General features: G+C 36.4%; 1 protein-coding gene across 1 annotated transcript; it reads right to left on the bottom strand.

Moving 5' to 3' along the window:
- Positions 1-24,876: 24,876 nt before the first annotated feature.
- On the bottom strand, positions 24,877-25,914 carry LOC141527435 (uncharacterized). Its single transcript, XM_074242923.1, has one exon. The coding sequence runs from the start codon at positions 25,912-25,914 to the stop codon at positions 24,877-24,879; it is 1,038 nt and encodes a 345-aa protein (XP_074099024.1).
- Between the last annotated feature and the right edge of the window lie 1,540 nt (positions 25,915-27,454).

Here is a 27,454-nt window from a genome sequence, read left to right as displayed (position 1 = left end):
ACTAGTTTTTTGCATTTTTTCAATTTATTAAGTCTTTGGGTGGCTCGAAGGGTAGTTCCGGGGAGTTATTGTCTTGATTATTTTTATATTCTGTGGGCGTGTAAAAGGAGTCTTCAGAAAAAATCACAGCTCCAACCGACCCTTTGAACTATTTTTTAAAAATTTTTTTCAATTTTTAAGTCTTTGGGGTGGCTCGAAGGGTAGTTCAGGGGGAGTTATTGTCTTGATTATTTTTTGTAGTCTGTGGGAGTGTAAAAGGTGTGTTCCGAAAAAAACGCAGCTTCTAACTACCCTTTGAACTATTTTTTTTGAATTTTTTTCAATTTATTAAGTCTTTGGGTGGCCCGAAGGGTAGTTCCGAGTTTGTTATCGGCTTGATTATTTTTTATAGTCTGTGGGGTTGTAAAAGGAGCGTCTGAAAAAATCGCACCTTCAAACGACCCTTTGAACTATTTTTTTTGAATTTTTTTCAATTTATTAAGTCTTTAGGGTGGCTCGAAGGGTAGTTCCGGGGGAGTTATCGGCTTGATTACATTTTGTAGTCTGTGGGGTTGTAGAAGGAGTGTTCAGAAAATATCGCAGCTTCAAACGACCCTTTGAACTATTTTTTTTGAATTTTTAAGTGTTTGGGGTGGCTCGAAGGGTAGTTCCGGGGGAGTTATCGGCTTTATTATTCTTTGTAGTCTGTGGGGGTGTAAAAGGAGTGTTCCGAAAAAATCGCATTTTCAAACGACCCTTTGAACTATTTTTTTAAAATTTTTTTTCAAATTTCTAATTCTTTGGGGTGGCTGAAGGGGTAGTTCCGGGGGAGTTATCGACTCGATCATTTTTTGTAGTCTGCGAGGGTGTAAAAGGAACGTCCAAAAAAATCGCAGCTTCAAACGACCCTTTGTACTATTTTTTTGAATTTTTTCAATTTATTAAGTCGTTGGGTGGCCCGAAGGGTAGTTCCGAGTGAGTTATCGGCTTGATTATTTTTTGTAGTCTGTGTGGATGTAAAAGGAGTGTTCCGAAAAAAACGCAGCTTCTAACTACAGTTTGAACTAGTTTTTTTGCATTTTTTTCAATTTATTAAGTCTTTGGGTGGCTCGAAGGGTAGTTCCGGGGGAGTTATTGTCTTGATTATTTTTTATATTCTGTGGGCGTGTAAAAGGAGTCTTCAGAAAAAATCACAGCTCCAACCGACCCTTTGAACTATTTTTTTAAAATTTTTTTCAATTTTTAAGTCTTTGGGGTGGCTCGAAGGGTAGTTCAGGGGAGTTATTGTCTTGATTATTTTTGTAGTCTGTGGGAGTGTAAAAGGTGTGTTCCGAAAAAAACGCAGCTTCTAACTACAGTTTGAACTAGTTTTTTTGCATTTTTTTCAATTTATTAAGTCTTTGGGTGGCTCGAAGGGTAGTTCCGGGGGAGTTATTGTCTTGATTATTTTTTGTAGTCTGTGGGAGTGTAAAAGGTGTGTTCCGAAAAAAACTCAGCTTCTAACTACCCTTTGAACTATTTTTTTTGAATTTTTTTCAATTTATTAAGTCTTTGGGTGGCCCGAAGGGTAGTTCCGAGTTTGTTATCGGCTTGATTATTTTTATAGTCTGTGGGGTTGTAAAAGGAGCGTCTGAAAAAATCGCACCTTCAAACGACCCTTTGAACTATTTTTTTGAATTTTTTCAATTTATTAAGTCTTTGGGTGGCCCGAAGGGTAGTTCCGAGTTTGTTATCGGCTTGATTATTTTTATAGTCTTTGGGGTTGTAAAAGGAGCGTCTGAAAAAATCGCACCTTCAAACGACCCTTTGAACTATTTTTTTGAATTTTTTCAATTTATTAAGTCTTTAGGGTGGCTCGAAGGGTAGTTCCGGGGAGTTATCGGCTTGATTACTTTTTGTAGTCTGTGGGGGTGTAGAAGGAGTGTTCAGAAAATATCGCAGCTTCAAACGACCCTTTGAACTATTTTTTTTGAATTTTTAAAAAAATTTTTAAGTGTTTGGGGTGGCTCGAAGGGTCATTCCGGGGGAGTTATCGGCTTGATTATTTTTTGTAGTCTGGGGGGTGTAAAAGGAGTGTTCCGAAAAAATCGCAGTTTCAAACGACCCTTTGAACTATTTTTTTAAAATTTTTTTTCAAATTTCTAATTCTTTGGGGTGGCTGAAGGGGTAGTTCCGGGGGAGTTATCCGCTTGATTATTTTTTATAGCCTGTGGGGTTGTAAAAGGAGCGTCTGAAAAAAATCGCAGCTTCAAACGACCCTTTGTACTATTTTTTTTGAATTTTTTTCAATTTATTAAGTCGTTGGGTGGCCCGAAGGGTAGTTCCGAGTGAGTTATCGGCTTGATTATTTTTTGTAGTCTGTGTGGATGTAAAAGGAGTGTTCCGAAAAAAACGCAGCTTCTAACTACAGTTTGAACTAGTTTTTTTGCATTTTTTTCAATTTATTAAGTCTTTGGGTGGCTCGAAGGGTAGTTCCGGGGGAGTTATTGTCTTGATTATTTTTATATTCTGTGGGCGTGTAAAAGGAGTCTTCAGAAAAAATCACAGCTCCAACCGACCCTTTGAACTATTTTTTTAAAATTTTTTTTCAATTTTTAAGTCTTTGGGGTGGCTCGAAGGGTAGTTCAGGGGGAGTTATTGTCTTGATTATTTTTTGTAGTCTGTGGGAGTGTAAAAGGTGTGTTCCGAAAAAAACGCAGCTTCTAACTACAGTTTGAACTAGTTTTTTTGCATTTTTTTCAATTTATTAAGTCTTTGGGTGGCTCGAAGGGTAGTTCCGGGGAGTTATTGTCTTGATTATTTTTTGTAGTCTGTGGGAGTGTAAAAGGTGTGTTCCGAAAAAAACTCAGCTTCTAACTACCCTTTGAACTATTTTTTTGAATTTTTTCAATTTATTAAGTCTTTGGGTGGCCCGAAGGGTAGTTCCGAGTGAGTTATCGGCTTGATTATTTTTTGTAGTCTGTGTGGGTGTAAAAGGAGTCTTCAGAAAGAATTACAGCTCCATCCGACCCTTTGAACTATTTTTTGAAAATTTTTTTTCAATTTTTTAGGTCTTTGGGGTGGCTCGAAGGGTAGTTCCGGGGGAGTTATTGTCTTGATTATTTTTTGTAGTCTGTGGGAGTGTAAAAGTTGTGTTCCAAAAAAAACGCAGCTTCTAACTACCCTTTGAACTATTTTTTTTGAATTTTTTTCAATTTATTAAGTCTTTGGGTGGCCCGAAGGGTAGTTCCGAGTTTGTTATCGGCTTGATTATTTTTTATAGTCTGTGGGGTTGTGAAAGGAGCGTCTGAAAAAATCGCACCTTCAAACGACCCTTTGAACTATTTTTTTTGAATTTTTTTCAATTTATTAAGTCTTTGGGGTGGCTCGAAGGGTAGTTCCGGGGGAGTTATCGGCTTGATTACTTTTTGTAGTCTGTGGGGGTGTAGAAGGAGTGTTCAGAAAATATCCCAGCTTCAAACTACCCTTTGAACTATTTTTTTTGAAATTTTTTCAATTTATTAAGTCTTTGGGTGGCCTGAAGGGTAGTTCCGAGTGAGTTATCGGCTTGATTATGTTTTGTAGTCTGTGTGGGTGTAAAAGGAGTCTTCAGAAAAATCACAGCTCCAACCAACCCTTTGAACTATTTTTTTAAAATTTTTTTCAATTTTTTAAGTCTTTGGGGTGGCTCGAAGGGTAGTTCCGGGGGAGTTATTGTCTTGATTATTTTTTATATTCTGTGGGCGTGTAAAAGGAGTCTTCAGAAAAAATCACAGCTCCAACCGACCCTTTGAACTATTTTTTTAAAATTTTTTTTCAATTTTTTAAGTCTTTGGGGTGGCTCGAAGGGTAGTACCGGGGGAGTTATTGTCTTGATTATTTTTTGTAGTCTGTGGGGGTGTAAAAGGAGTGTTCAGAAAAAATCGCAGCTTCAAACGATCCTTTGAACTATTTTTTTTTTTAATTTTAAATAAAATTTTTAAGTCTTTGGGGTGGCTCGAAGGGTAGTTCGGAGGAGTTATCGGCATGATTATTTTTGTAGTTACCGAGGGTCTAAAAGGATCGTCCAAAAAAACGCAGCTTCAAACGACCCTTTGAACTATTTTTTTAATTTTAAAAAAATTTTTAAGTCTTTGGGGTGGCTCGAAGGGTAGTTCCGGGGAGTTATTGTCTTGATTATTTTTATATTCTGTGGGCGTGTAAAGGAGTCTTCAGAAAAATCACAGCTCCAACCGACCCTTTGAACTATTTTTTTAAAATTTTTTTCAATCTTTTAAGTCTTTGCGGTGGCTCGAAGGGTAGTTCCGGGGAGTTATTGTCTTGATTATTTTTATATTCTGTGGGCGTGTAAAGGAGTCTTCAGAAAAATCACAGCTCCAACCGACCCTTTGAACTATTTTTTTAAAATTTTTTTCAATCTTTTAAGTCTTTGCGGTGGCTCGAAGGGTAGTTCCGGGGAGTTATTGTCTTGATTATTTTTGTAGTCTGTGGGAGTGTAAAGGTGTGTTCCGAAAAAACTCAGCTTCTAACTACCCTTTGAACTATTTTTTTGAATTTTTTTCAATTTATTAAGTCTTTGGGTGGCCCGAAGGGTAGTTCCGAGTTTGTTATCGGCTTGATTATTTTTATAGTCTGTGGGGTTGTAAAAGGAGCGTCTGAAAAAATCGCACCTTCAAACGACCCTTTGAACTATTTTTTTGAATTTTTTCAATTTATTAAGTCTTTGGGTGGCCCGAAGGGTAGTTCCGAGTTTGTTATCGGCTTGATTATTTTTATAGTCTGTGGGGTTGTAAAAGGAGCGTCTGAAAAAATCGCACCTTCAAACGACCCTTTGAACTATTTTTTTGAATTTTTTCAATTTATTAAGTCTTTAGGGTGGCTCGAAGGGTAGTTCCGGGGAGTTATCGGCTTGATTACTTTTTGTAGTCTGTGGGGTTGTAGAAGGAGTGTTCAGAAAATATCGCAGCTTCAAACGACCCTTTGAACTATTTTTTTTGAATTTTTAAAAAAATTTTTAAGTGTTTGGGGTGGCTCGAAGGGTAGTTCCGGGGGAGTTATCGGCTTTATTATTCTTTGTAGTCTGTGGGGGTGTAAAAGGAGTGTTCCGAAAAAATCGCATTTTCAAACGACCCTTTGAACTATTTTTTTAAAATTTTTTTTCAAATTTCTAATTCTTTGGGGTGGCTGAAGGGGTAGTTCCGGGGGAGTTATCGACTCGATCATTTTTTGTAGTCTGCGAGGGTGTAAAAGGAACGTCCAAAAAAAATCGCAGCTTCAAACGACCCTTTGTACTATTTTTTTTGAATTTTTTTCAATTTATTAAGTCGTTGGGTAGCCCGAAGGGTAGTTCCGAGTGAGTTATCGGCTTGATTATTTTTGTAGTCTGTGTGGATGTAAAAGGAGTCTTCAGAAAAAATCACAGCTCCAACCGACCCTTTGACCTATTTTTTAAAAATTTTTTTCAATTTTTTAAGTCTTTGGGGTGGCTCGAAGGGTAGTTCAGGGGAGTTATTGTCTTGATTATTTTTGTAGTCTGTGGGAGTGTAAAGGTGTGTTCCGAAATAAACGCAGCTTCTAACTACAGTTTGAACTAGTTTTTTTGCATTTTTTCAATTTATTAAGTATTTGGGTGGCTCGAAGGGTAGTTCCGGGGAGTTATTGTCTTGATTATTTTTGTAGTCTGTGGGAGTGTAAAGGTGTGTTCCGAAAAAACTCAGCTTCTAACTACCCTTTGAACTATTTTTTTGAATTTTTTCAATTTATTAAGTCTTTGGGTGGCCCGAAGGGTAGTTCCGAGTTTGTTATCGGCTTGATTATTTTTATAGTCTGTGGGGTTGTAAAAGGAGCGTCTGAAAAAATCGCACCTTCAAACGACCCTTTGAACTATTTTTTTGAATTTTTTTCAATTTATTAAGTCTTTAGGGTGGCTCGAAGGGTAGTTCCGGGGGAGTTATCGGCTTGATTACTTTTTGTAGTCTGTGGGGTTGTAGAAGGAGTGTTCAGAAAATATCGCAGCTTCAAACGACCCTTTGAACTATTTTTTTTGAATTTTTAAAAAAATTTTTAAGTCTTTGGGTGGCTCGAAGGGTAGTTCCGGGGGAGTTATTGTCTTGATTATTTTTTATATTCTGTGGGCGTGTAAAAGGAGTCTTCAGAAAAAATCACAGCTCCAACCGACCCTTTGAACTATTTTTTAAAATTTTTTTCAATCTTTTAAGTCTTTGCGGTGGCTCGAAGGGTAGTTCCGGGGAGTTATTGTCTTGATTATTTTTGTAGTCTGTGGGAGTGTAAAGGTGTGTTCCGAAAAAAACTCAGCTTCTAACTACCCTTTGAACTATTTTTTTTGAATTTTTTTCAATTTATTAAGTCTTTGGGTGGCCCGAAGGGTAGTTCCGAGTTTGTTATCGGCTTGATTATTTTTTATAGTCTGTGGGGTTGTAAAAGGAGCGTCTGAAAAAATCGCACCTTCAAACGACCCTTTGAACTATTTTTTTGAATTTTTTCAATTTATTAAGTCTTTGGGTGGCCCGAAGGGTAGTTCCGAGTTTGTTATCGGCTTGATTATTTTTTATAGTCTGTGGGGTTGTAAAAGGAGCGTCTGAAAAAATCGCACCTTCAAACGACCCTTTGAACTATTTTTTTGAATTTTTTTCAATTTATTAAGTCTTTAGGGTGGCTCGAAGGGTAGTTCCGGGGGAGTTATCGGCTTGATTACTTTTTGTAGTCTGTGGGGTTGTAGAAGGAGTGTTCAGAAAATATCGCAGCTTCAAACGACCCTTTGAACTATTTTTTTTGAATTTTTAAAAAAATTTTTAAGTGTTTGGGGTGGCTCGAAGGGTAGTTCCGGGGAGTTATCGGCTTTATTATTTTTGTAGTCTGTGGGGGTGTAAAAGGAGTGTTCAGAAAAATCACAGCTTCAAACGACTCTTTGAACTATTTTTTTTTTAATTTTTTTCAATTTTTTAAGTCTTTGGGGTGGCTCGAACGGTAATTCCCGGAGAGTTATCGGCTTGATTATTTTTTATAGTCTCTGGGGTTGTAAAAGAAGTGTTTAGAAAAAATCGCAGCTTCATACGACCCGTGGAACTATTTTTTTTGAATTTTTGTCCATTTATTAAGTGTTTGGGGTGGCTCGAAGGGTAGTTCCGGGGGAGTTATCGGCTTGCTTATTTGTTGTAGTCTGTGTGGGTGGAAAAGGAGTGTTCAGAAAATATCGCAGCTTCAAAAGACCCATCGAACTATTTTTTTTTATTTTTTTAATTTTTTAATTCTTTGGGGTGGCTCGAAGGGTAGTTCCGGCGGAGTTATCGGCATGATTCTTTTTGTAGTCTGTGGGGTTGTAAAAGGAAGGTCCGAAAAAAACGCAGCTTCGAACGACCCTTTGAAATATTTTTTTCGAATTTTTTTCAATTTATTAAGTCTTTGGGGTGCCTCGAAGGGTAGTTCCGGGGGAGTTATCGGCTTGATTACTTTTTGTAGTCTGTGGGGGTGTAGAAGGAGTGTTCAGAAAATATCGCAGCTTCAAACGACCCTTTGAACAATTTTTTTTGAATTTTTAAAAAAATTTTTAAGTGTTTGGGGTGGCTCGAAGGGTCATTCCGGGGAGTTATCGGCTTGATTATTTTTGTAGTCTGGGGGTGTAAAGGAGTGTTCCGAAAAATCGCAGTTTCAAACGACCCTTTGAACTATTTTTTTAAAATTTTTTTCAAATTTCTAATTCTTTGGGGTGGCTGAAGGGGTAGTTCCGGGGAGTTATCCGCTTGATTATTTTTATAGCCTGTGGGGTTGTAAAAGGAGCGTCTGAAAAAATCGCAGCTTCAAACGACCCTTTGTACTATTTTTTTGAATTTTTTCAATTTATTAAGTCGTTGGGTGGCCCGAAGGGTAGTTCCGAGTGAGTTATCGGCTTGATTATTTTTGTAGTCTGTGTGGATGTAAAAGGAGTGTTCCGAAAAAAACGCAGCTTCTAACTACAGTTTGAACTAGTTTTTTTGCATTTTTTTCAATTTATTAAGTCTTTGGGTGGCTCGAAGGGTAGTTCCGGGGAGTTATTGTCTTGATTATTTTTATATTCTGTGGGCGTGTAAAAGGAGTCTTCAGAAAAAATCACAGCTCCAACCGACCCTTTGAACTATTTTTTAAAATTTTTTTCAATTTTTAAGTCTTTGGGGTGGCTCGAAGGGTAGTTCAGGGGAGTTATTGTCTTGATTATTTTTTGTAGTCTGTGGGAGTGTAAAGGTGTGTTCCGAAAAAAACGCAGCTTCTAACTACAGTTTGAACTAGTTTTTTTGCATTTTTTCAATTTATTAAGTCTTTGGGTGGCTCGAAGGGTAGTTCCGGGGAGTTATTGTCTTGATTATTTTTATATTCTGTGGGCGTGTAAAAGGAGTCTTCAGAAAAAATCACAGCTCCAACCGACCCTTTGAACTATTTTTTTAAAATTTTTTTCAATCTTTTAAGTCTTTGCGGTGGCTCGAAGGGTAGTTCCGGGGGAGTTATTGTCTTGATTATTTTTTGTAGTCTGTGGGAGTGTAAAAGGTGTGTTCCGTAAAAAACTCAGCTTCTAACTACCCTTTGAACTATTTTTTTTGAATTTTTTTCAATTTATTAAGTCTTTGGGTGGCCCGAAGGGTAGTTCCGAGTGAGTTATCGGCTTGATTATTTTTTGTAGTCTGTGTGGGTGTAAAAGGAGTCTTCAGAAAGAATTACAGCTCCATCCGACCCTTTGAACTATTTTTTGAAAATTTTTTTTCAATTTTTTAGGTCTTTGGGGTGGCTCGAAGGGTAGTTCCGGGGGAGTTATTGTCTTGATTATTTTTTGTAGTCTGTGGGAGTGTAAAAGTTGTGTTCCAAAAAAAACGCAGCTTCTAACTACCCTTTGAACTATTTTTTTTGAATTTTTTTCAATTTATTAAGTCTTTGGGTGGCCCGAAGGGTAGTTCCGAGTTTGTTATCGGCTTGATTATTTTTTATAGTCTGTGGGGTTGTGAAAGGAGCGTCTGAAAAAATCGCACCTTCAAACGACCCTTTGAACTATTTTTTTTGAATTTTTTTCAATTTATTAAGTCTTTGGGGTGGCTCGAAGGGTAGTTCCGGGGAGTTATCGGCTTGATTACTTTTTGTAGTCTGTGGGGGTGTAGAAGGAGTGTTCAGAAAATATCCCAGCTTCAAACTACCCTTTGAACTATTTTTTTGAAATTTTTCAATTTATTAAGTCTTTGGGTGGCCCGAAGGGTAGTTCCGAGTGAGTTATCGGCTTGATTATGTTTTGTAGTCTGTGTGGGTGTAAAAGGAGTCTTCAGAAAAATCACAGCTCCAACCAACCCTTTGAACTATTTTTTAAAATTTTTTTCAATTTTTAAGTCTTTGGGGTGGCTCGAAGGGTAGTTCCGGGGAGTTATTGTCTTGATTATTTTTTATATTCTGTGGGCGTGTAAAAGGAGTCTTCAGAAAAAATCACAGCTCCAACCGACCCTTTGAACTATTTTTTAAAATTTTTTTCAATTTTTAAGTCTTTGGGGTGGCTCGAAGGGTAGTACCGGGGGAGTTATTGTCTTGATTATTTTTTGTAGTCTGTGGGGGTGTAAAAGGAGTGTTCAGAAAAAATCGCAGCTTCAAACGATCCTTTGAACTATTTTTTTTTTTAATTTTAAATAAAATTTTTAAGTCTTTGGGGTGGCTCGAAGGGTAGTTCGGAGGGAGTTATCGGCATGATTATTTTTTGTAGTTACCGAGGGTCTAAAAGGATCGTCCAAAAAAAACGCAGCTTCAAACGACCCTTTGAACTATTTTTTTTAATTTTAAAAAAAATTTTTAAGTCTTTGGGGTGGCTCGAAGGGTAGTTCCGGGGGAGTTATCGGCTTGATTACTTTTTGTAGTCTGTGGGGGTGTAGAAGGAGTGTTCAGAAAATATCGCAGCTTCAAACGACCCTTTGAACAATTTTTTTTGAATTTTTAAAAAAATTTTTAAGTGTTTGGGGTGGCTCGAAGGGTAATTCCGGGGGAGTTATCGGCTTGATTATTTTTGTAGTCTGGGGGGTGTAAAAGGAGTGTTCCGAAAAAATCGCAGTTTCAAACGACCCTTTGAACTATTTTTTAAAAATTTTTTTTCAAATTTCTAATTCTTTGGGGTGGCTGAAGGGGTAGTTCCGGGGGAGTTATCCGCTTGATTATTTTTTATAGCCTGTGGGGTTGTAAAAGGAGCGTCTGAAAAAAATCGCAGCTTCAAACGACCCTTTGTACTATTTTTTTTGAATTTTTTTCAATTTATTAAGTCGTTGGGTGGCCCGAAGGGTAGTTCCGAGTGAGTTATCGGCTTGATTATTTTTTGTAGTCTGTGTGGATGTAAAAGGAGTGTTCCGAAAAAAACGCAGCTTCTAACTACAGTTTGAACTAGTTTTTTTGCATTTTTTTCAATTTATTAAGTCTTTGGGTGGCTCGAAGGGTAGTTCCGGGGGAGTTATTGTCTTGATTATTTTTTATATTCTGTGGGCGTGTAAAAGGAGTCTTCAGAAAAAATCACAGCTCCAACCGACCCTTTGAACTATTTTTTTAAAATTTTTTTCAATCTTTTAAGTCTTTGCGGTGGCTCGAAGGGTAGTTCCGGGGGAGTTATTGTCTTGATTATTTTTTGTAGTCTGTGGGAGTGTAAAAAGGTGTGTTCCGAAAAAAACTCAGCTTCTAACTACCCTTTGAACTATTTTTTTTTTGAATTTTTTTCAATTTATTAAGTCTTTGGGTGGCCCGAAGGGTAGTTCCGAGTTTGTTATCGGCTTGATTATTTTTTATAGTCTGTGGGGTTGTAAAAGGAGCGTCTGAAAAAATCGCACCTTCAAACGACCCTTTGAACTATTTTTTTTTGAATTTTTTTCAATTTATTAAGTCTTTAGGGTGGCTCGAAGGGTAGTTCCGGGGGAGTTATCGGCTTGATTACTTTTTGTAGTCTGTGGGAGTGTAAAAGGTGTGTTCCGAAAAAAACGCAGCTTCTAACTACCCGTTGAACTATTTTTTTTGAATTTTTTTCAATTTATTAAGTCTTTGGGTCGCCCGAAGGGTAGTTCCGAGTTTGTTATCGGCTTGATTATTTTTTTATAGTCTGTGGGGTTGTAAAAGGAGCGTCTGAAAAAATCGCACCTTCAAACGACCCTTTGAAATATTTTTTTCGAATTTTTTTCAATTTATTAAGTCTTTGGGGTGCCTCGAAGGGTAGTTCCGGGGGAGTTATCGGCTTGATTACTTTTTGTAGTCTGTGGGGGTGTAGAAGGAGTGTTCAGAAAATATCGCAGCTTCAAACGACCCTTTGAACAATTTTTTTTTTGAATTTTTAAAAAAATTTTTAAGTGTTTGGGGTGGCTCGAAGGGTAGTTCCGGGGAGTTATCGGCTTTATTATTCTTTGTAGTCTGTGGGGGTGTAAAAGGAGTGTTCCGAAAAAATCGCATTTTCAAACGACCCTTTGAACTATTTTTTAAAAATTTTTTTCAAATTTCTAATTCTTTGGGGTGGCTGAAGGGGTAGTTCCGGGGGAGTTATCGACTCGATCATTTTTTGTAGTCTGCGAGGGTGTAAAAGGAACGTCCAAAAAAAATCGCAGCTTCAAACGACCCTTTGTACTATTTTTTTGAATTTTTTTCAATTTATTAAGTCGTTGGGTGGCCCGAAGGGTAGTTCCGAGTGAGTTATCAGCTTGATTATTTTTTGTAGTCTGTGTGGATGTAAAAGGAGTCTTCAGAAAAAATCACAGCTCCAACCGACCCTTTGACCTATTTTTTTAAAATTTTTTTCAATTTTTTAAGTCTTTGGGGTGGCTCGAAGGGTAGTTCAGGGGAGTTATTGTCTTGATTATTTTTGTAGTCTGTGGGAGTGTAAAGGTGTGTTCCGAAAAAAACGCAGCTTCTAACTACAGTTTGAACTAGTTTTTGCATTTTTTCAATTTATTAAGTCTTTGGGTGGCTCGAAGGGTAGTTCCGGGGAGTTATTGTCTTGATTATTTTTTATATTCTGTGGGCGTGTAAAAGGAGTCTTCAGAAAAATCACAGCTCCAACCGACCCTTTGAACTATTTTTTAAAATTTTTTTCAATCTTTTAAGTCTTTGCGGTGGCTCGAAGGGTAGTTCCGGGGAGTTATTGTCTTGATTATTTTTGTAGTCTGTGGGAGTGTAAAGGTGTGTTCCGAAAAAAACTCAGCTTCTAACTACCCTTTGAACTATTTTTTTGAATTTTTTCAATTTATTAAGTCTTTGGGTGGCCCGAAGGGTAGTTCCGAGTTTGTTATCGGCTTGATTATTTTTATAGTCTGTGGGGTTGTAAAAGGAGCGTCTGAAAAAATCGCACCTTCAAACGACCCTTTGAACTATTTTTTTGAATTTTTTTCAATTTATTAAGTCTTTGGGTGGCCCGAAGGGTAGTTCCGAGTTTGTTCACGGCTTGGTTATTTTTTATAGTCTGTGGGGTTGTAAAAGGAGCGTCTGAAAAAATCGCACCTTCAAACGACCCTTTGAACTATTTTTTTTGAATTTTTTTCAATTTATTAAGTCTTTAGGGTGGCTCGAAGGGTAGTTCCGGGGGAGTTATCGGCTTGATTACTTTTTGTAGTCTGTCGGGTTGTAGAAGGAGTGTTCAGAAAATATCGCAGCTTCAAACGACCCTTTGAACTATTTTTTTGAATTTTTAAAAAATTTTTAAGTGTTTGGGGTGGCTCGAAGGGTAGTTCCGGGGAGTTATCGGCTTTATTATTCTTTGTAGTCTGTGGGGGTGTAAAAGGAGTGTTCCGAAAAAATCGCATTTTCAAACGACCCTTTGAACTATTTTTTTAAATTTTTTTCAAATTTCTAATTCTTTGGGGTGGCTGAAGGGGTAGTTCCGGGGAGTTATCGACTCGATCATTTTTTGTAGTCTGCGAGGGTGTAAATGGAACGTCCAAAAAAAATCGCAGCTTCAAACGACCCTTTGTACTATTTTTTTTGAATTTTTTCAATTTATTAAGTCTTTGGGTGGCCCGAAGGGTAGTTCCGAGTTTGTTATCGGCTTGATTATTTTTTATAGTCTGTGGGGTTGTAAAAGGAGCGTCTGAAAAAATCGCACCTTCAAACGACCCTTTGAACTATTTTTTTTGAATTTTTTTCAATTTATTAAGTCTTTAGGGTGGCTCGAAGGGTAGTTCCGGGGGAGTTATCGGCTTGATTACTTTTTGTAGTCTGTGGGGTTGTAGAAGGAGTGTTCAGAAAAAATCGCATTTTCAAACGACCCTTTGAACTATTTTTTTAAAATTTTTTTCAAATTTCTAATTCTTTGGGGTGGCTGAAGGGTAGTTCCGGGGAGTTATCGACTCGATCATTTTTTGTAGTCTGCGAGGGTGTAAAAGGAACGTCCAAAAAAAACGCAGCTTCAAACTACCCTTTGAACTATTTTTTTTGAAATTTTTTCAATTTATTAAGTCGTTGGGTGGCCCGAAGGGTAGTTCCGAGTGAGTTATCGGCTTGATTATTTTTTGTAGTCTGTGTGGGTGTAAAAGGAGTCTTCAGAAAAAATCACAGCTCCAACCGACCCTTTGAACTATTTTTTTAAAATTTTTTTCAATTTTTTGTCGTTGGGGTGGCTGAAGGGATAGTTCCGGCGGAGTTATCGGCATTATTATTTTTGTAGTCTGTAGGGGTGTAAAAGGAGTGTTCGGAAATTATCACAGCTTCAAACGACGCTTTGAACTATTTTTTTTGAATTTTTTTCAATTTATTAAGTCTATGGGTGGCTCGAAGGGTAGTTCCGGTGGAGTCATAGGCTTGATTATTTTTGTAGTCTGTGTGGGGTGTAAAGGAGTCTTCAGAAAAAATCACAGCTTCAAACGACCCTTTGAACTATTTTTATAAAATTTTTTCAATTTATTAAGTCTTTGGGGTGGCTCGAAGGGTAGTTCCGGGGGAGTTATCGGCTTGATTACTTTTTGTAGTCTGTGGGGGTGTAGAAGGAGTGTTCAGAAAATATCGCAGCTTCAAACGACCCTTTGAACTATTTTTTTTGAATTTTTAAAAAAATTTTTAAGTGTTGGGGTGGCTCGAAGGGTAGTTCCGGGGGAGTTATCGGCTTGATTATTTTTTGTAGTCTGTGGGGGTGTCAAAGGAGTGTTCCGAAAAAATCGCAGTTTCAAACGACCCTTTGAACTATTTTTTTAAAATTTTTGTTCAAATTTCTAATTCTTTGGGGTGGCTGAAGGGGTAGTTCCGGGGGAGTTATCGGCTCGATCATTTTTTGTAGTCTGCGAGGGTGTAAAAGGAACGTCCAAAAAAAACGCAGCTTCAAACTACCCTTTGAACTATTTTTTTGAAAATTTTTTCAATTTTTTAAGTCTTTGGGGTGGCTCGAAGGGTAGTTCCGGGGGAGTTATTGTCTTGATTATTTTTTATATTCTGTGGGCGTGTAAAAGGAGTCTTCAGAAAAAATCACAGCTCCAACCGACCCTTTGAACTATTTTTTTAAAATTTTTTTTCAATTTTTTAAGTCTTTGGGGTGGCTCGAAGGGTAGTACCGGGGGAGTTATTGTCTTGATTATTTTTTGTAGTCTGTGGGAGTGTAAAAGGTGTGTTCCGAAAAAAACGCAGCTTCTAACTACCCGTTGAACTATTTTTTTTGAATTTTTTTCAATTTATTAAGTCTTTGGGTCGCCCGAAGGGTAGTTCCGAGTGAGTTATCGGCTTGATTATTTTTTATAGTCTGTGGGGTTGTAAAAGGAGCGTCTGAAAAAATCGCACCTTCAAACGACCCTTTGAACTATTTTTTTCGAATTTTTTTCAATTTATTAAGTCTTTGGGGTGCCTCGAAGGGTAGTTCCGGGGGAGTTATCGGCTTGATTACTTTTTGTAGTCTGTGGGGGTGTAGAAGGAGTGTTCAGAAAATATCGCAGCTTCAAACGACCCTTTGAACTATTTTTTTGAATTTTTAAAAAATTTTTAAGTGTTTGGGGTGGCTCGAAGGGTAATTCCGGGGAGTTATCGGCTTGATTATTTTTGTAGTCTGTGGGGGTGTAAAAGGAGTGTTCCGAAAAATCGCAGTTTCAAACGACCCTTTGAACTATTTTTTTAAAATTTTTTTCAAATTTCTAATTTTTTAGGGTGGCTCGAAGGGTAGTTCCGGGGGGAGTTATCGGCTTGATTACTTTTTGTAGTCTGTGGGGGTGTAGAAGGTGTGTTCCGAAAAAATCACAGCTCCAACCGACCCTTTGAACTATTTTTTAAAAATTTTTTTTCAATCTTTTAAGTCTTTGCGGTGGCTCGAAGGGTAGTTCCGGGGGAGTTATCGACTCGATCATTTTTTGTAGTCTGCGAGGGTGTAAAAGGAACGTCCAAAAAAAAACGCAGCTTCAAACTACCCTTTGAACTATTTTTTTTGAGATTTTTTCAATTTATTAAGTCGTTGGGTGGCCCGAAGGGTAGTTCCGAGTGAGTTATCGGCTTGATTATTTTTTGTAGTCTGTGTGGATGTAAAAGGAGTCTTCAGAAAAAATCACAGCTCCAACCGACCCTTTGAACTATTTTTTAAAAATTTTTTTTCAAATTTCTAATTCTTTGGGGTGGCTGAAGGGGTAGTTCCGGGGGAGTTATCGACTCGATGATTTTTTGTAGTCTGCGAGGGTGTAAAAGGAACGTCCAAAAAAAACGCAGCTTCAAACTACCCTTTGAACTATTTTTTTTGAAATTTTTTCAATTTATTAAGTCTTTGGGTGGCCCGAAGGGTAGTTCCGAGTGAGTTATCGGCTTGATTATGTTTTGTAGTCTGTGTGGGTGTAAAAGGAGTCTTCAGAAAAATCACAGCTCCAACCAACCCTTTGAACTATTTTTAAAAAAATTTTTTTCAATTTTTAAGTCTTTGGGGTGGCTCGAAGGGTAGTTCCGGGGAGTTATTGTCTTGATTATTTTTATATTCTGTGGGCGTGTAAAAGGAGTCTTCAGAAAAATCACAGCTCCAACCGACCCTTTGAACTATTTTTTAAAAATTTTTTTCAATCTTTTAAGTCGTTGGGTGGCCCGAAGGGTAGTTCCGAGTGAGTTATCGGCTTGATTACTTTTTGTAGTCTGTGGGGGTGTAGAAGGAGTGTTCAGAAAATATCGCAGCTTCAAACTACCCTTTGAACTATTTTTGTGAAATTTTTTCAATTTATTAAGTCTTTGGGCGGCCCGAAGGGTAGTTCCGAGTGAGTTATCGGCTTGATTATGTTTTGTAGTCTGTGTGGGTGTAAAAGGAGTCTTCAGAGAGTATCGCACCTTCAAACGACCCTTTGAACTATTTTTTTAAAATTTTTTTCAATTTTTTAAGTCTTCGGGGTGGCTCGAAGGGTAGTTCCGGGGGAGTTATTGTCTTGATTATTTTTTATATTCTGTGGGCGTGTAAAAGGAGTCTTCAGAAGAAATCACAGCTCCAACCGACCCTTTGAACTATTTTTTAAAAATTTTTTTCAATTTTTAAGTCTTTGGGGTGGCTCGAAGGGTAGTACCGGGGGAGTTATTGTCTTGATTATTTTTTGTAGTCTGTGGGAGTGTAAAAGGTGTGTTCCGAAAAAAACGCAGCTTCTAACTACCCGTTGAACTATTTTTTTTGAATTTTTTCAATTTATTAAGTCTTTGGGTCGCCCGAAGGGTAGTTCCGAGTTTGTTATCGGCTTGATTATTTTTTATTGTCTGTGGGGTTGTAAAAGGAGCGTCTGAAAAAATCGCACCTTCAAACGACCCTTTGAACTATTTTTTTCGAATTTTTTTCAATTTATTAAGTCTTTGGGGTGCCTCGAAGGGTAGTTCCGGGGGAGTTATCGGCTTGATTACTTTTTGTAGTCTGTGGGGGTGTAGAAGGAGTGTTCAGAAAATATCGCAGCTTCAAACGACCCTTTGAACTATTTTTTTTGAATTTTTAAAAGAATTTTTAAGTCTTTGGGGTGGCTCGAAGGGTAGTTCCGGGGGAGTTATCGGCTTGATTACTTTTTGTAGTCTGTGGGGGTGTAGAAGGAGTGTTCAGAAAATATCGCAGCTTCAAACGACCCTTTGAACTATTTTTTTTGAATTTTTAAAAAAATTTTTAAGTGTTTGGGGTGGCTCAAAGGGTAGTTCCGGGGGAGTTATCGGCTTGATTATTTTTTGTAGTCTGCGAGGGTGTAAAAGGAACGTCCAAAAAAAACGCAGCTTCAAACTACCCTTTGAACTATTTTTTTTTGAAATTTTTTCAATTTATTAAGTCTTTGGGTGGCCCGAAGGGTAGTTCCGAGTGAGTTATCGGCTTGATTATGTTTTGTAGTCTGTGTGGGTGTAAAAGGAGTCTTCAGAAAAAATCACAGCTCCAACCAACCCTTTGAACTATTTTTAAAAAATTTTTTCAATTTTTAAGTCTTTGGGGTGGCTCGAAGGGTAGTTCCGGGGAGTTATTGTCTTGATTATTTTTATATTCTGTGGGCGTGTAAAAGGAGTCTTCAGAAAAAATCACAGCTCCAACCGACCCTTTGAACTATTTTTTAAAAATTTTTTTTCAATTTTTTAAGTATTTGGGGTGGCTCGAAGGGTAGTTCAGGGGGAGTTATTGTCTTGATTATTTTTGTAGTCTGTGGGAGTGTAAAAGGTGTGTTCCGAAAAAAACGCAGCTTCTAACTACCCTTTGAACTATTTTTTTTGAATTTTTTTCAATTTATTAATTCTTTGGGTGGCCCGAAGGGTAGTTCCGAGTTTGTTATCGGCTTGATTATTTTTCATAGTCTGTGGGGTTGTAAAAGGAGCGTCTGAAAAAATCGCACCTTCAAACGACCATTTGAACTATTTTTTTTGAATTTTTTTCAATTTATTAAGTCTTTAGGGTGGCTCGAAGGGTAGTTCCGGGGGAGTTATCGGCTTGATTACTTTTTGTAGTCTGTGGGGGTGTAGAAGGAGTGTTCAGAAAATATCGCAGCATCAAACGACCTTTTGAACTATTTTTTTTGAATTTTTAAATAAATTTTTAAGTCTTTAGGGTGGCTCGAAGGGTAGTTCCGGGGAGTTATTGTCTTGATTATTTTTATATTCTGTGGGCGTGTAAAGGAGTCTTCAGAAAAAATCACAGCTCCAACCGACCCTTTGAACTATTTTTTAAAAATTTTTTTCAATCTTTTAAGTCTTTGCGGTGGCTCGAAGGGTAGTTCCGGGGAGTTATCGACTCGATCATTTTTGTAGTCTGCGAGGGTGTAAAGGAACGTCCAAAAAAACGCAGCTTCAAACTACCCTTTGAACTATTTTTTTGAGATTTTTTCAATTTATTAAGTCGTTGGGTGGCCCGAAGGGTAGTTCCGAGTGAGTTATCGGCTTGATTATTTTTGTAGTCTGTGTGGATGTAAAAGGAGTCTTCAGAAAAAATCACAGCTCCAACCGACCCTTTGAACTATTTTTTAAAAATTTTTTTTCAAATTTCTAATTCTTTGGGGTGGCTGAAGGGGTAGTTCCGGGGGAGTTATCGACTCGATCATTTTTTGTAGTCTGCGAGGGTGTAAAAGGAACGTCCAAAAAAAACGCAGCTTCAAACTACCCTTTGAACTATTTTTTTTGAAATTTTTTCAATTTATTAAGTCTTTGGGTGGCCCGAAGGGTAGTTCCGAGTGAGTTATCGGCTTGATTATGTTTTGTAGTCTGTGTGGGTGTAAAAGGAGTCTTCAGAAAAAATCACAGCTCCAACCAACCCTTTGAACTATTTTTAAAAAATTTTTTCAATTTTTAAGTCTTTGGGGTGGCTCGAAGGGTAGTTCCGGGGAGTTATTGTCTTGATTATTTTTATATTCTGTGGGCGTGTAAAAGGAGTCTTCAGAAAAATCACAGCTCCAACCGACCCTTTGAACTATTTTTTAAAAATTTTTTTCAATCTTTTAAGTCGTTGGGTGGCCCGAAGGGTAGTTCCGAGTGAGTTATCGGCTTGATTACTTTTTGTAGTCTGTGGGGGTGTAGAAGGAGTGTTCAGAAAATATCGCAGCTTCAAACTACCCTTTGAACTATTTTTGTGAAATTTTTTCAATTTATTAAGTCTTTGGGCGGCCCGAAGGGTAGTTCCGAGTGAGTTATCGGCTTGATTATGTTTTGTAGTCTGTGTGGGTGTAAAAGGAGTCTTCAGAGAGTATCGCACCTTCAAACGACCCTTTGAACTATTTTTTAAAATTTTTTCAATTTTTTAAGTCTTCGGGGTGGCTCGAAGGGTAGTTCCGGGGAGTTATTGTCTTGATTATTTTTATATTCTGTGGGCGTGTAAAAGGAGTCTTCAGAAGAAATCACAGCTCCAACCGACCCTTTGAACTATTTTTTAAAAAATTTTTTTCAATTTTTAAGTCTTTGGGGTGGCTCGAAGGGTAGTACCGGGGAGTTATTGTCTTGATTATTTTTGTAGTCTGTGGGAGTGTAAAGGTGTGTTCCGAAAAACGCAGCTTCTAACTACCCGTTGAACTATTTTTTTGAATTTTTTCAATTTATTAAGTCTTTGGGTCGCCCGAAGGGTAGTTCCGAGTTTGTTATCGGCTTGATTATTTTTTATTGTCTGTGGGGTTGTAAAAGGAGCGTCTGAAAAAATCGCACCTTCAAACGACCCTTTGAACTATTTTTTTCGAATTTTTTTCAATTTATTAAGTCTTTGGGGTGCCTCGAAGGGTAGTTCCGGGGGAGTTATCGGCTTGATTACTTTTTGTAGTCTGTGGGGGTGTAGAAGGAGTGTTCAGAAAATATCGCAGCTTCAAACGACCCTTTGAACTATTTTTTTTGAATTTTTAAAAAAATTTTTAAGTGTTTGGGGTGGCTCGAAGGGTAATTCCGGGGGAGTTATCGGCTTGATTATTTTTTGTAGTCTTTGGGGGTGTAAAGGAGTGTTCCGAAAAAATCGCAGTTTCAAACGACCCTTTGAACTATTTTTTTAAAATTTTTTTTCAAATTTCTAATTCTTTGGGGTGGCTGAAGGGGTAGTTCCGGGGTAGTTATCCGCTTGATTATTTTTTATAGCCTGTGGGGTTGTAAAAGGAGCGTCTGAAAAAATTCGCAGCTTCAAACGACCCTTTGTACTATTTTTTTTGAATTTTTTTCAATTTATTAAGTCGTTGGGTGGCCCGAAGGGTAGTTCCGAGTGAGTTATCGGCTTGATTATTTTTTATATTCTGTGGGCGTGTAAAAGGAGTCTTCAGAAAAAATCACAGCTCCAACCGACCCTTTGAACTATTTTTTAAAAATTTTTTTTTCAAATTTCTAATTCTTTGGGGTGGCTGAAGGGGTAGTTCCGGGGGAGTTATCGACTCGATCATTTTTTGTAGTCTGCGAGGGTGTAAAAGGAACGTCCAAAAAAAACGCAGCTTCAAACTACCCTTTGAACTATTTTTTTTGAAATTTTTTCAATTTATTAAGTCTTTGGGTGGCCCGAAGGGTAGTTCCGAGTGAGTTATCGGCTTGATTATGTTTTGTAGTCTGTGTGGGTGTAAAAGGAGTCTTCAGAAAAAATCACAGCTCCAACCAACCCTTTGAACTATTTTTAAAAAATTTTTTTCAATTTTTTAAGTCTTTGGGGTGGCTTGAAGGGTAGTTCCGGGGGAGTTATTGTCTTGATTATTTTTTATATTCTGTGGGCGTGTAAAAGGAGTCTTCAGAAAAAATCACAGCTCCAACCGACCCTTTGAACTATTTTTTAAAAATTTTTTTTCAATCTTTTAAGTCGTTGGGCGGCCCGAAGGGTAGTTCCGAGTGAGTTATCGGCTTGATTATGTTTTGTAGTCTGTGTGGGTGTAAAAGGAGTCTTCAGAGAGTATCGCACCTTCAAACGACCCTTTGAACTATTTTTAAAAATTTTTTTCAATTTTTTAAGTCTTCGGGGTGGCTCGAAGGGTAGTTCCGGGGGAGTTATTGTCTTGATTATTTTTTATATTCTGTGGGCGTGTAAAAGGAGTCTTCAGAAGAAATCACAGCTCCAACCGACCCTTTGAACTATTTTTTAAAAATTTTTTTTCAATTTTTTAAGTCTTTGGGGTGGCTCGAAGGGTAGTACCGGGGGAGTTATTGTCTTGATTATTTTTTGTAGTCTGTGGGAGTGTAAAAGGTGTGTTCCGAAAAAAACGCAGCTTCTAACTACCCGTTGAACTATTTTTTTTGAATTTTTTTCAATTTATTACGTCTTTGGGTCGCCCGAAGGGTAGTTCCGAGTTTGTTATCGGCTTGATTATTTTTTGTAGTCTGTGTGGATGTAAAAGGAGTCTTCAGAAAAAATCACAGCTCCAACCGACCCTTTGAACTATTTTTTAAAAATTTTTTTCAATTTTTTAAGTCTTTGGGGTGGCTCGAAGGGTAGTTCAGGGGAGTTATTGTCTTGATTATTTTTGTAGTCTGTGGGAGTGTAAAGGTGTGTTCCGAAAAAACGCAGCTTCTAACTACCCTTTGAACTATTTTTTTGCATTTTTTTCAATTTATTAAGTCTATGGTTGGATCGAAGGGTAGTTTCGAGTGAGTTATCGGCTTGATTATTTTTTGTAGTCTGTGTGGGTGTAAAAGGAGTCTTCAGAAAAAATTACAGCTCCAACCGACCCTTTGAACTATTTTTTTAAAATTTTTTTCAATTTTTAAGTATTTGGGGTGGCTCGAAAGGTAGTTCCGGGGGAGTTATTGTCTTGATTATTTTTTCTATTCTGTGGGCCTGTAAAAGGAGTCTTCAGAAAAAATCACAGCTCCAACCGACCCATTGAACTATTTTTTTGAAATTTTTTTTCAATTTTTTAAGTCTTTGGGGTGGCTCGAAGGGTAGTTCAGGGGGAGTTATTGTCTTGATTATTTTTTGTAGTCTGTGGGAGTGTAAAAGGTGTGTTCCGAAAAAAACGCAGCTTCTAACTACCCTTTGAACTATTTTTTTTTGAATTTTTTTCAATTTATTAAGTCTTTGGGTGGCCCGAAGGGTAGTTCCGAGTTTGTTATCGGCTTGATTATTTTTTATAGTCTGTGGGGTTGTAAAAGGAGCGTCTGAAAAAATCGCACCTTCAAACGACCCTTTGAACTATATTTTTTGAATTTTTTTCAATTTATTAAGTCTTTGAGGTGGCTCGAAGGGTAGTTCCGGGGGAGTTATCGGCTTGATTACTTTTTGTAGTCTGTGGGGGTGTAGAAGGAGTGTTCAGAAAATATCGCAGCTTCAAACGACCCTTTGAACTATTTTTTTTGAATTTTAAAAAAATTTTTAAGTGTTTGGGGTGGCTCGAAGGGTAGTTCCGGGGGAGTTATCGGCTTGATTATTTTTTGTAGTCTGTGGGGGTGTAAAAGGAGTGTTCCGAAAAAATCGCAGTTTCAAACGACCCTTTGAACTATTTTTTTAAAATTTTTTTCAAATTTCTAATTCTTTGGGGTGGCTGAAGGGGTAGTTCCGGGGGAGTTATCGGCTCGATCATTTTTTGTAGTCTGCGAGGGTGTAAAAGGAACGTCCAAAAAAAACGCAGCTTCAAACTACCCTTTGAACTATTTTTTTTGAAATTTTTTCAATTTATTAAGTCTTTGGGTCGCCCGAAGCGTAGTTCCGAGTGAGTTATCGGCTTGAATATTTTTTGTAGTCTGTGTGGGTGTAAAAGGAGTCTTCAGAAAAAATCACAGCTCCAACCGACCCTTTGAACTATTTTTTTAAAATTTTTTTTCAATTTTTTAAGTCTTTGGGATGGCTCGAAGGGTAGTTCCGGGGGGGAGTTATTGTCTTGATTATTTTTTATATTCTGTGGGCGTGTAAATAGAGTGTTCAGAAAAAATCGCAGCTTCAAACTACCCGTTGAACTATTTTTCTTGAATTTTTTTTTTAGATGTCTAAGTCTTAGGGGTGGCTGAAGGGGTAGTTTTGGTATTTTGAGAATCCAATATACTATTTCCTGAGCTCTTTGACTTATTTTGAAACTGAAAAATCATTTTCAGTCTCAAAAGCAAAAAAAATTTTTTTTTGATTTTCGTTCAAAAAAAAAACGTTCAGAACTTCAGGTACATCGTCAATAATTGAAAAATAAGTAACGATAATTTATTTTTAATACAAATAGGTTACGAAGAAATTGTATTGTGTAATTGTAAATATTCGATAGATATACTAGAAAATGATCGTAATAATAACTACTCGAATAAAACTGATTCACGTAAATGAATGTCAAAGTTGAATTATATAATACAACTGAGCAATCAAAACACTTGAAGAAAATATTTCTCCATAAGAATGTTTGATGGAAGTATTATAAAACTATACCAATACTTTAACGGAAATATCTGAAGAGGGAACCACTATCGAATTCCCTGAGAAGCTGTACATGATGAACAATAAGGATTGATCGCCCCGTCTCCACCCCCCTACTTATCTCATTTCAAAGTAATTTATTTTCTTAAATAACAAGATTTCTGACAATAAATGCCTAAAATTGCATATTTTGATTTTTTGTATAATTTTCATGGCCAGTAAATATATGAATTTTTGACTTTAAAAAATGAAACCAGGTATGACTTTGTAGGAAAGGGCATAGCCGGTTAAATATGGGAAATCTGCCCCCATGGCTTTTTTGACTCACACTTAGGGGTCGATTTGGCATCAAATAAAAATAATTCACACCAATTTTTAGCCCTTTAACTCAAACGACGTTCGAGATTTTCTATAAAACCTGTTTTTTTTATTTTAATTTTATTTTTATACTGAAATTAGGAGTTAATCGATGATGATTTTTTTTCTTATTCTTAGGATCCTTAAACATAAAAATATCGTATGATCATCGTTTTTCAACGAAAAGTCGATTTTTAATAATGAAAAGAAAATTCTAATCTTGTTTTTTTTAGGGTTTTTGAAATATGTCAATCACCAAAATTTGTCAGTACATGTATTTTACATCCCTCGACACTCAGAAATTTTTTCAGATTTTTTGAAGTGGTGGAACAATGTCAAAAAAATTAAAAAGTCATTTTTTTCCTGAAATTCGGCGGTTTAACGCACTTTTATTTTTTTTTTGCTTGAAAAAGTACGTAGAAAATTTCTTTTTTAACAGAAATTTATCTTTTCAAAAGATAAACATAATAAATCAGGAACATGAAGTATGTAAAAAGGCTATAAATAATTCAAAACACATTTGGAGGTGAATTTTTTATTTTTCCAGACAACCGGGAATAATTTTGAATTAGGATACAACAAAAATAAAAATTTCAATAGAAACAATAACTTGATTAGTCTTCATCATTGTCTTCATTCACTACGACACCAATTTTCTCATCGATAAACAGACGACTAAGTATCTCAGCAGGTTTTACAATTTTAGCTAAATATCGATCGTAAAATAAATAATAAATAATAGCAGCATTGTGTGAGCAACATCCAACAGTACGTCTACCATTTGCACAGTCACAACAATATCGAGTTATTCCAGAGATATCATTCTTGTCTGGCTTATATTCAATAAAACAACGATATGTTTTTGAATTAATGTGTCGAGATCTGACTTCAAATTTTATAATATTAGGAGTGATCAGTAAGTAATGAAGCTTCAGCATTCCGTTTTCATCCATCATTTCATCTAAGTACGACACCGCTTGAGACATTTGATATGATCCAGTAAAAAGAATTTTGAGTTCATGTTCAGTTAATTTAGGAAAATCAGTTAATAAATCTGAAGTTATTGCTGCAAAAGGAACTTTTCTTCTTGCTCAACGATTCGTTTCTACCTCCGAGGCTAAGGTATTATCATGGTCTTTTTTTGAGTTCATGACAGCAATAATTTTTTCAGAGAGGTCGAGATCAGAATCAAGTCTCGTACCAAATTCATTATTAAAAAAACAAGCAATTCTGCAAAAAACACTCGTCTTTGGAAGCAATTTGTTGTCCAATTTATGATCTAAAAGCCTATACTTTTGTTTGATTATGCCATGAACTGCTTCAACAACCCAACGGACTTTAGTAACGAAACGGGATTCATTTTATTCATTTGTGGTCAGTTGATTACGTTTTCCTTTAAGGGCAGACATCAGCACTTTGAAGCCAGATTCTTCTATATGTGCTATTACATCCCGAAAACCACGTTCAACTACAATAATGTCATCTTTTTTCAGCAACTTAATCAGACCATTTGGGTCATTTAAAATGACTTTCATTATTTCAGCATCGTTCATATTAGCTGTGTATGGCCCACGCATGTCTATAACGAAACCATTCGTAGTGCATATCGTGAATGGTTTGCACAGAGGGACTTTCTTTTGACCAGAATATGATTTCCTCTGATATTCATTATTTGTACTTTTTTGATGACGAATATATGTACCATCGCAAATGAATATCAACTGGTCATCTCTTACTTGATACAACTTTTTAGCAGTATTTAAAGTATTGGCGAGTAATATTTCCCGACTGATAGCATGGATTCCAAAACAGTGAGGCAAAACATCTTTTTCAAACGAAGATATTACTTCATCACAATAGTCTGACACCATTTGATCTCGAGCTAAGCCAAAAATGGAAGATATCACTGCGTTTGAATTTCCAGTACGTAATTTGAATAAAAAAACAGCAAGAGCTTGAAAGACATTATGATTGACTGATTTTCTCATTGACGTTAACATTTCACTAAGTTTTATCAATTCATCCCAGCTTAGACCCGTAAATACCTCTAACTGTTTTTCTGAAAACGAATGATCTCCAATTTTATCAATTATGGACGAATCAGTACCAATAGCTAACTGCCCAAGTAATTTTTCCAAATCATTTACTTCAAATACACTGGTATTAGAATAGATTCGGAAAGTGTTGATATCTTCATTATAGAACCGTTTTTTAATGATATGATCTTTACAACACCGATTTCCTTGGGGAATAAAGAGTCGTCTTTTGGAAAAGACTTGCTTACGTGCTTCAAACGGAACTATCATGATATTTGTTGATGATCCACAAAGGCAACAGTATTTGTGTGTCGATATGATTCGGGGAAAACCCAACTCTATAAATTGTAACTCTTCCTCCATTTTTTCTTGAATAACATATTAAGGATATTCAGATAATGATACAGACGAAACGGTTGTGGATGATGATTGAGAAAAAATAGGCTGACTTTCGACATTCACTCGATCTGCAGATAAATCTTGAGTCTTTTTTGGCGTAAGTGGTCTTGTTACACTTATTACAAAAGGTATCATTTATAAAGACACGCTTTCCAATTTTTTCTGTCGCATTATTAGCCTCATCAACTATCGCAATAATTTGTTTAAAGCCAGATATTTTACGTAAATATACATTACAATTAACACATTTTTTCCCAAAATCCATTCTGAAATCAAGTTTAAATTATAGGTTACAAATTCGAAAATATATAAACAAATAAAATGTAAAGCTTTACTCACTTGAATAAATGTAAACAACTGATACGCTATGTAATAATAAAAACATATATCTTGTAAAATGAAAAGAGATGCATTAACATCAACAATGATACTCCAATATTGTTCGATCGTAAAACTTAAATATAGTTTCAATATAAAAGCTCTGAATTAATTAACAACTGTTATTCAATATATACAATAAATTTATCATAAAGATTACTTTATTTTGAGGTTACCTGAACAAACAAAACCTTAATAGATATGATCGATAGATTCCGGAAATCCCGGTAGATGACTTTCCACAGCACCGAGTTGGCGCTAATTTTGAAATACATAGTCGTTTTAGAGCAAAGAAAAGTTTTCTACGTACTTTTTCAAGCAAAAAGAAAAAACAAAAAATTGTGTGTGTCAGCTCCGACGTACGACTGGAGTTTACTCCTTAAGTACGATTGTCTAAACATACGCAAAAAGAGTTTATCCAACTGAAAATAAGATTAATACCATATGAAAGGGTAAATTAACAAATTAATGAAAATAATATACATATATAAATATATATTTATTCATTTTATATACATTTATTATAACTAATCGGCGAAATATTTTATATTAAACTTTTCACAATAGTCAATTTCAGATGTGCACAAATATTTCATTAGGAATGTTGATAAATTATGTAATTATTATTATCTGACAATTATCATTTATTTTTTAAATATTATTTTTCAATATTAATTAGATCAACATTACTTTCATTTTTAATTACAGTGACAAGTAGTTTATGGTAACTAAAATAAGACACATGGACGTTGGTAGATACGTGGTTCACGAATCTCGAAAATACCGCATCAATGGTTGTACCATACCTTGTTGTCCCCATTGCTCTATCAGAAACAATATCTAAATTCAGTTCAGATTTTAAAAATTGTATTAATTTCAATCCGTCATCTTTGCTAAGATCGACATTAAAATCGCTGCTTAGTACGAGCGCCAGTAAATGGTATTCTTTTCCAAGTAGTTTTGATCCACCTTCTGTATAAGACAATAATGCCTCAAAAATGAAATCTATTACATCATTAACCTTTTGATTAACAGAAATGTAAATCGAAACTATAACAATGTGATTACCGTTAGGCAAAGTACATCTCGCAGCACATATGTGCTTCCTGCATTAATTTTTTTTTTT

Source organism: Cotesia typhae, unplaced genomic scaffold (assembly GCF_013202065.1).
Source record: "Cotesia typhae breed Kobodo isofemale line unplaced genomic scaffold, CoteBio_Ctyphae contig_4, whole genome shotgun sequence".
Taxonomy (NCBI): Eukaryota; Metazoa; Arthropoda; class Insecta; order Hymenoptera; family Braconidae; genus Cotesia; species Cotesia typhae.
This window is presented reverse-complemented; position numbering and strand designations above follow the sequence as displayed.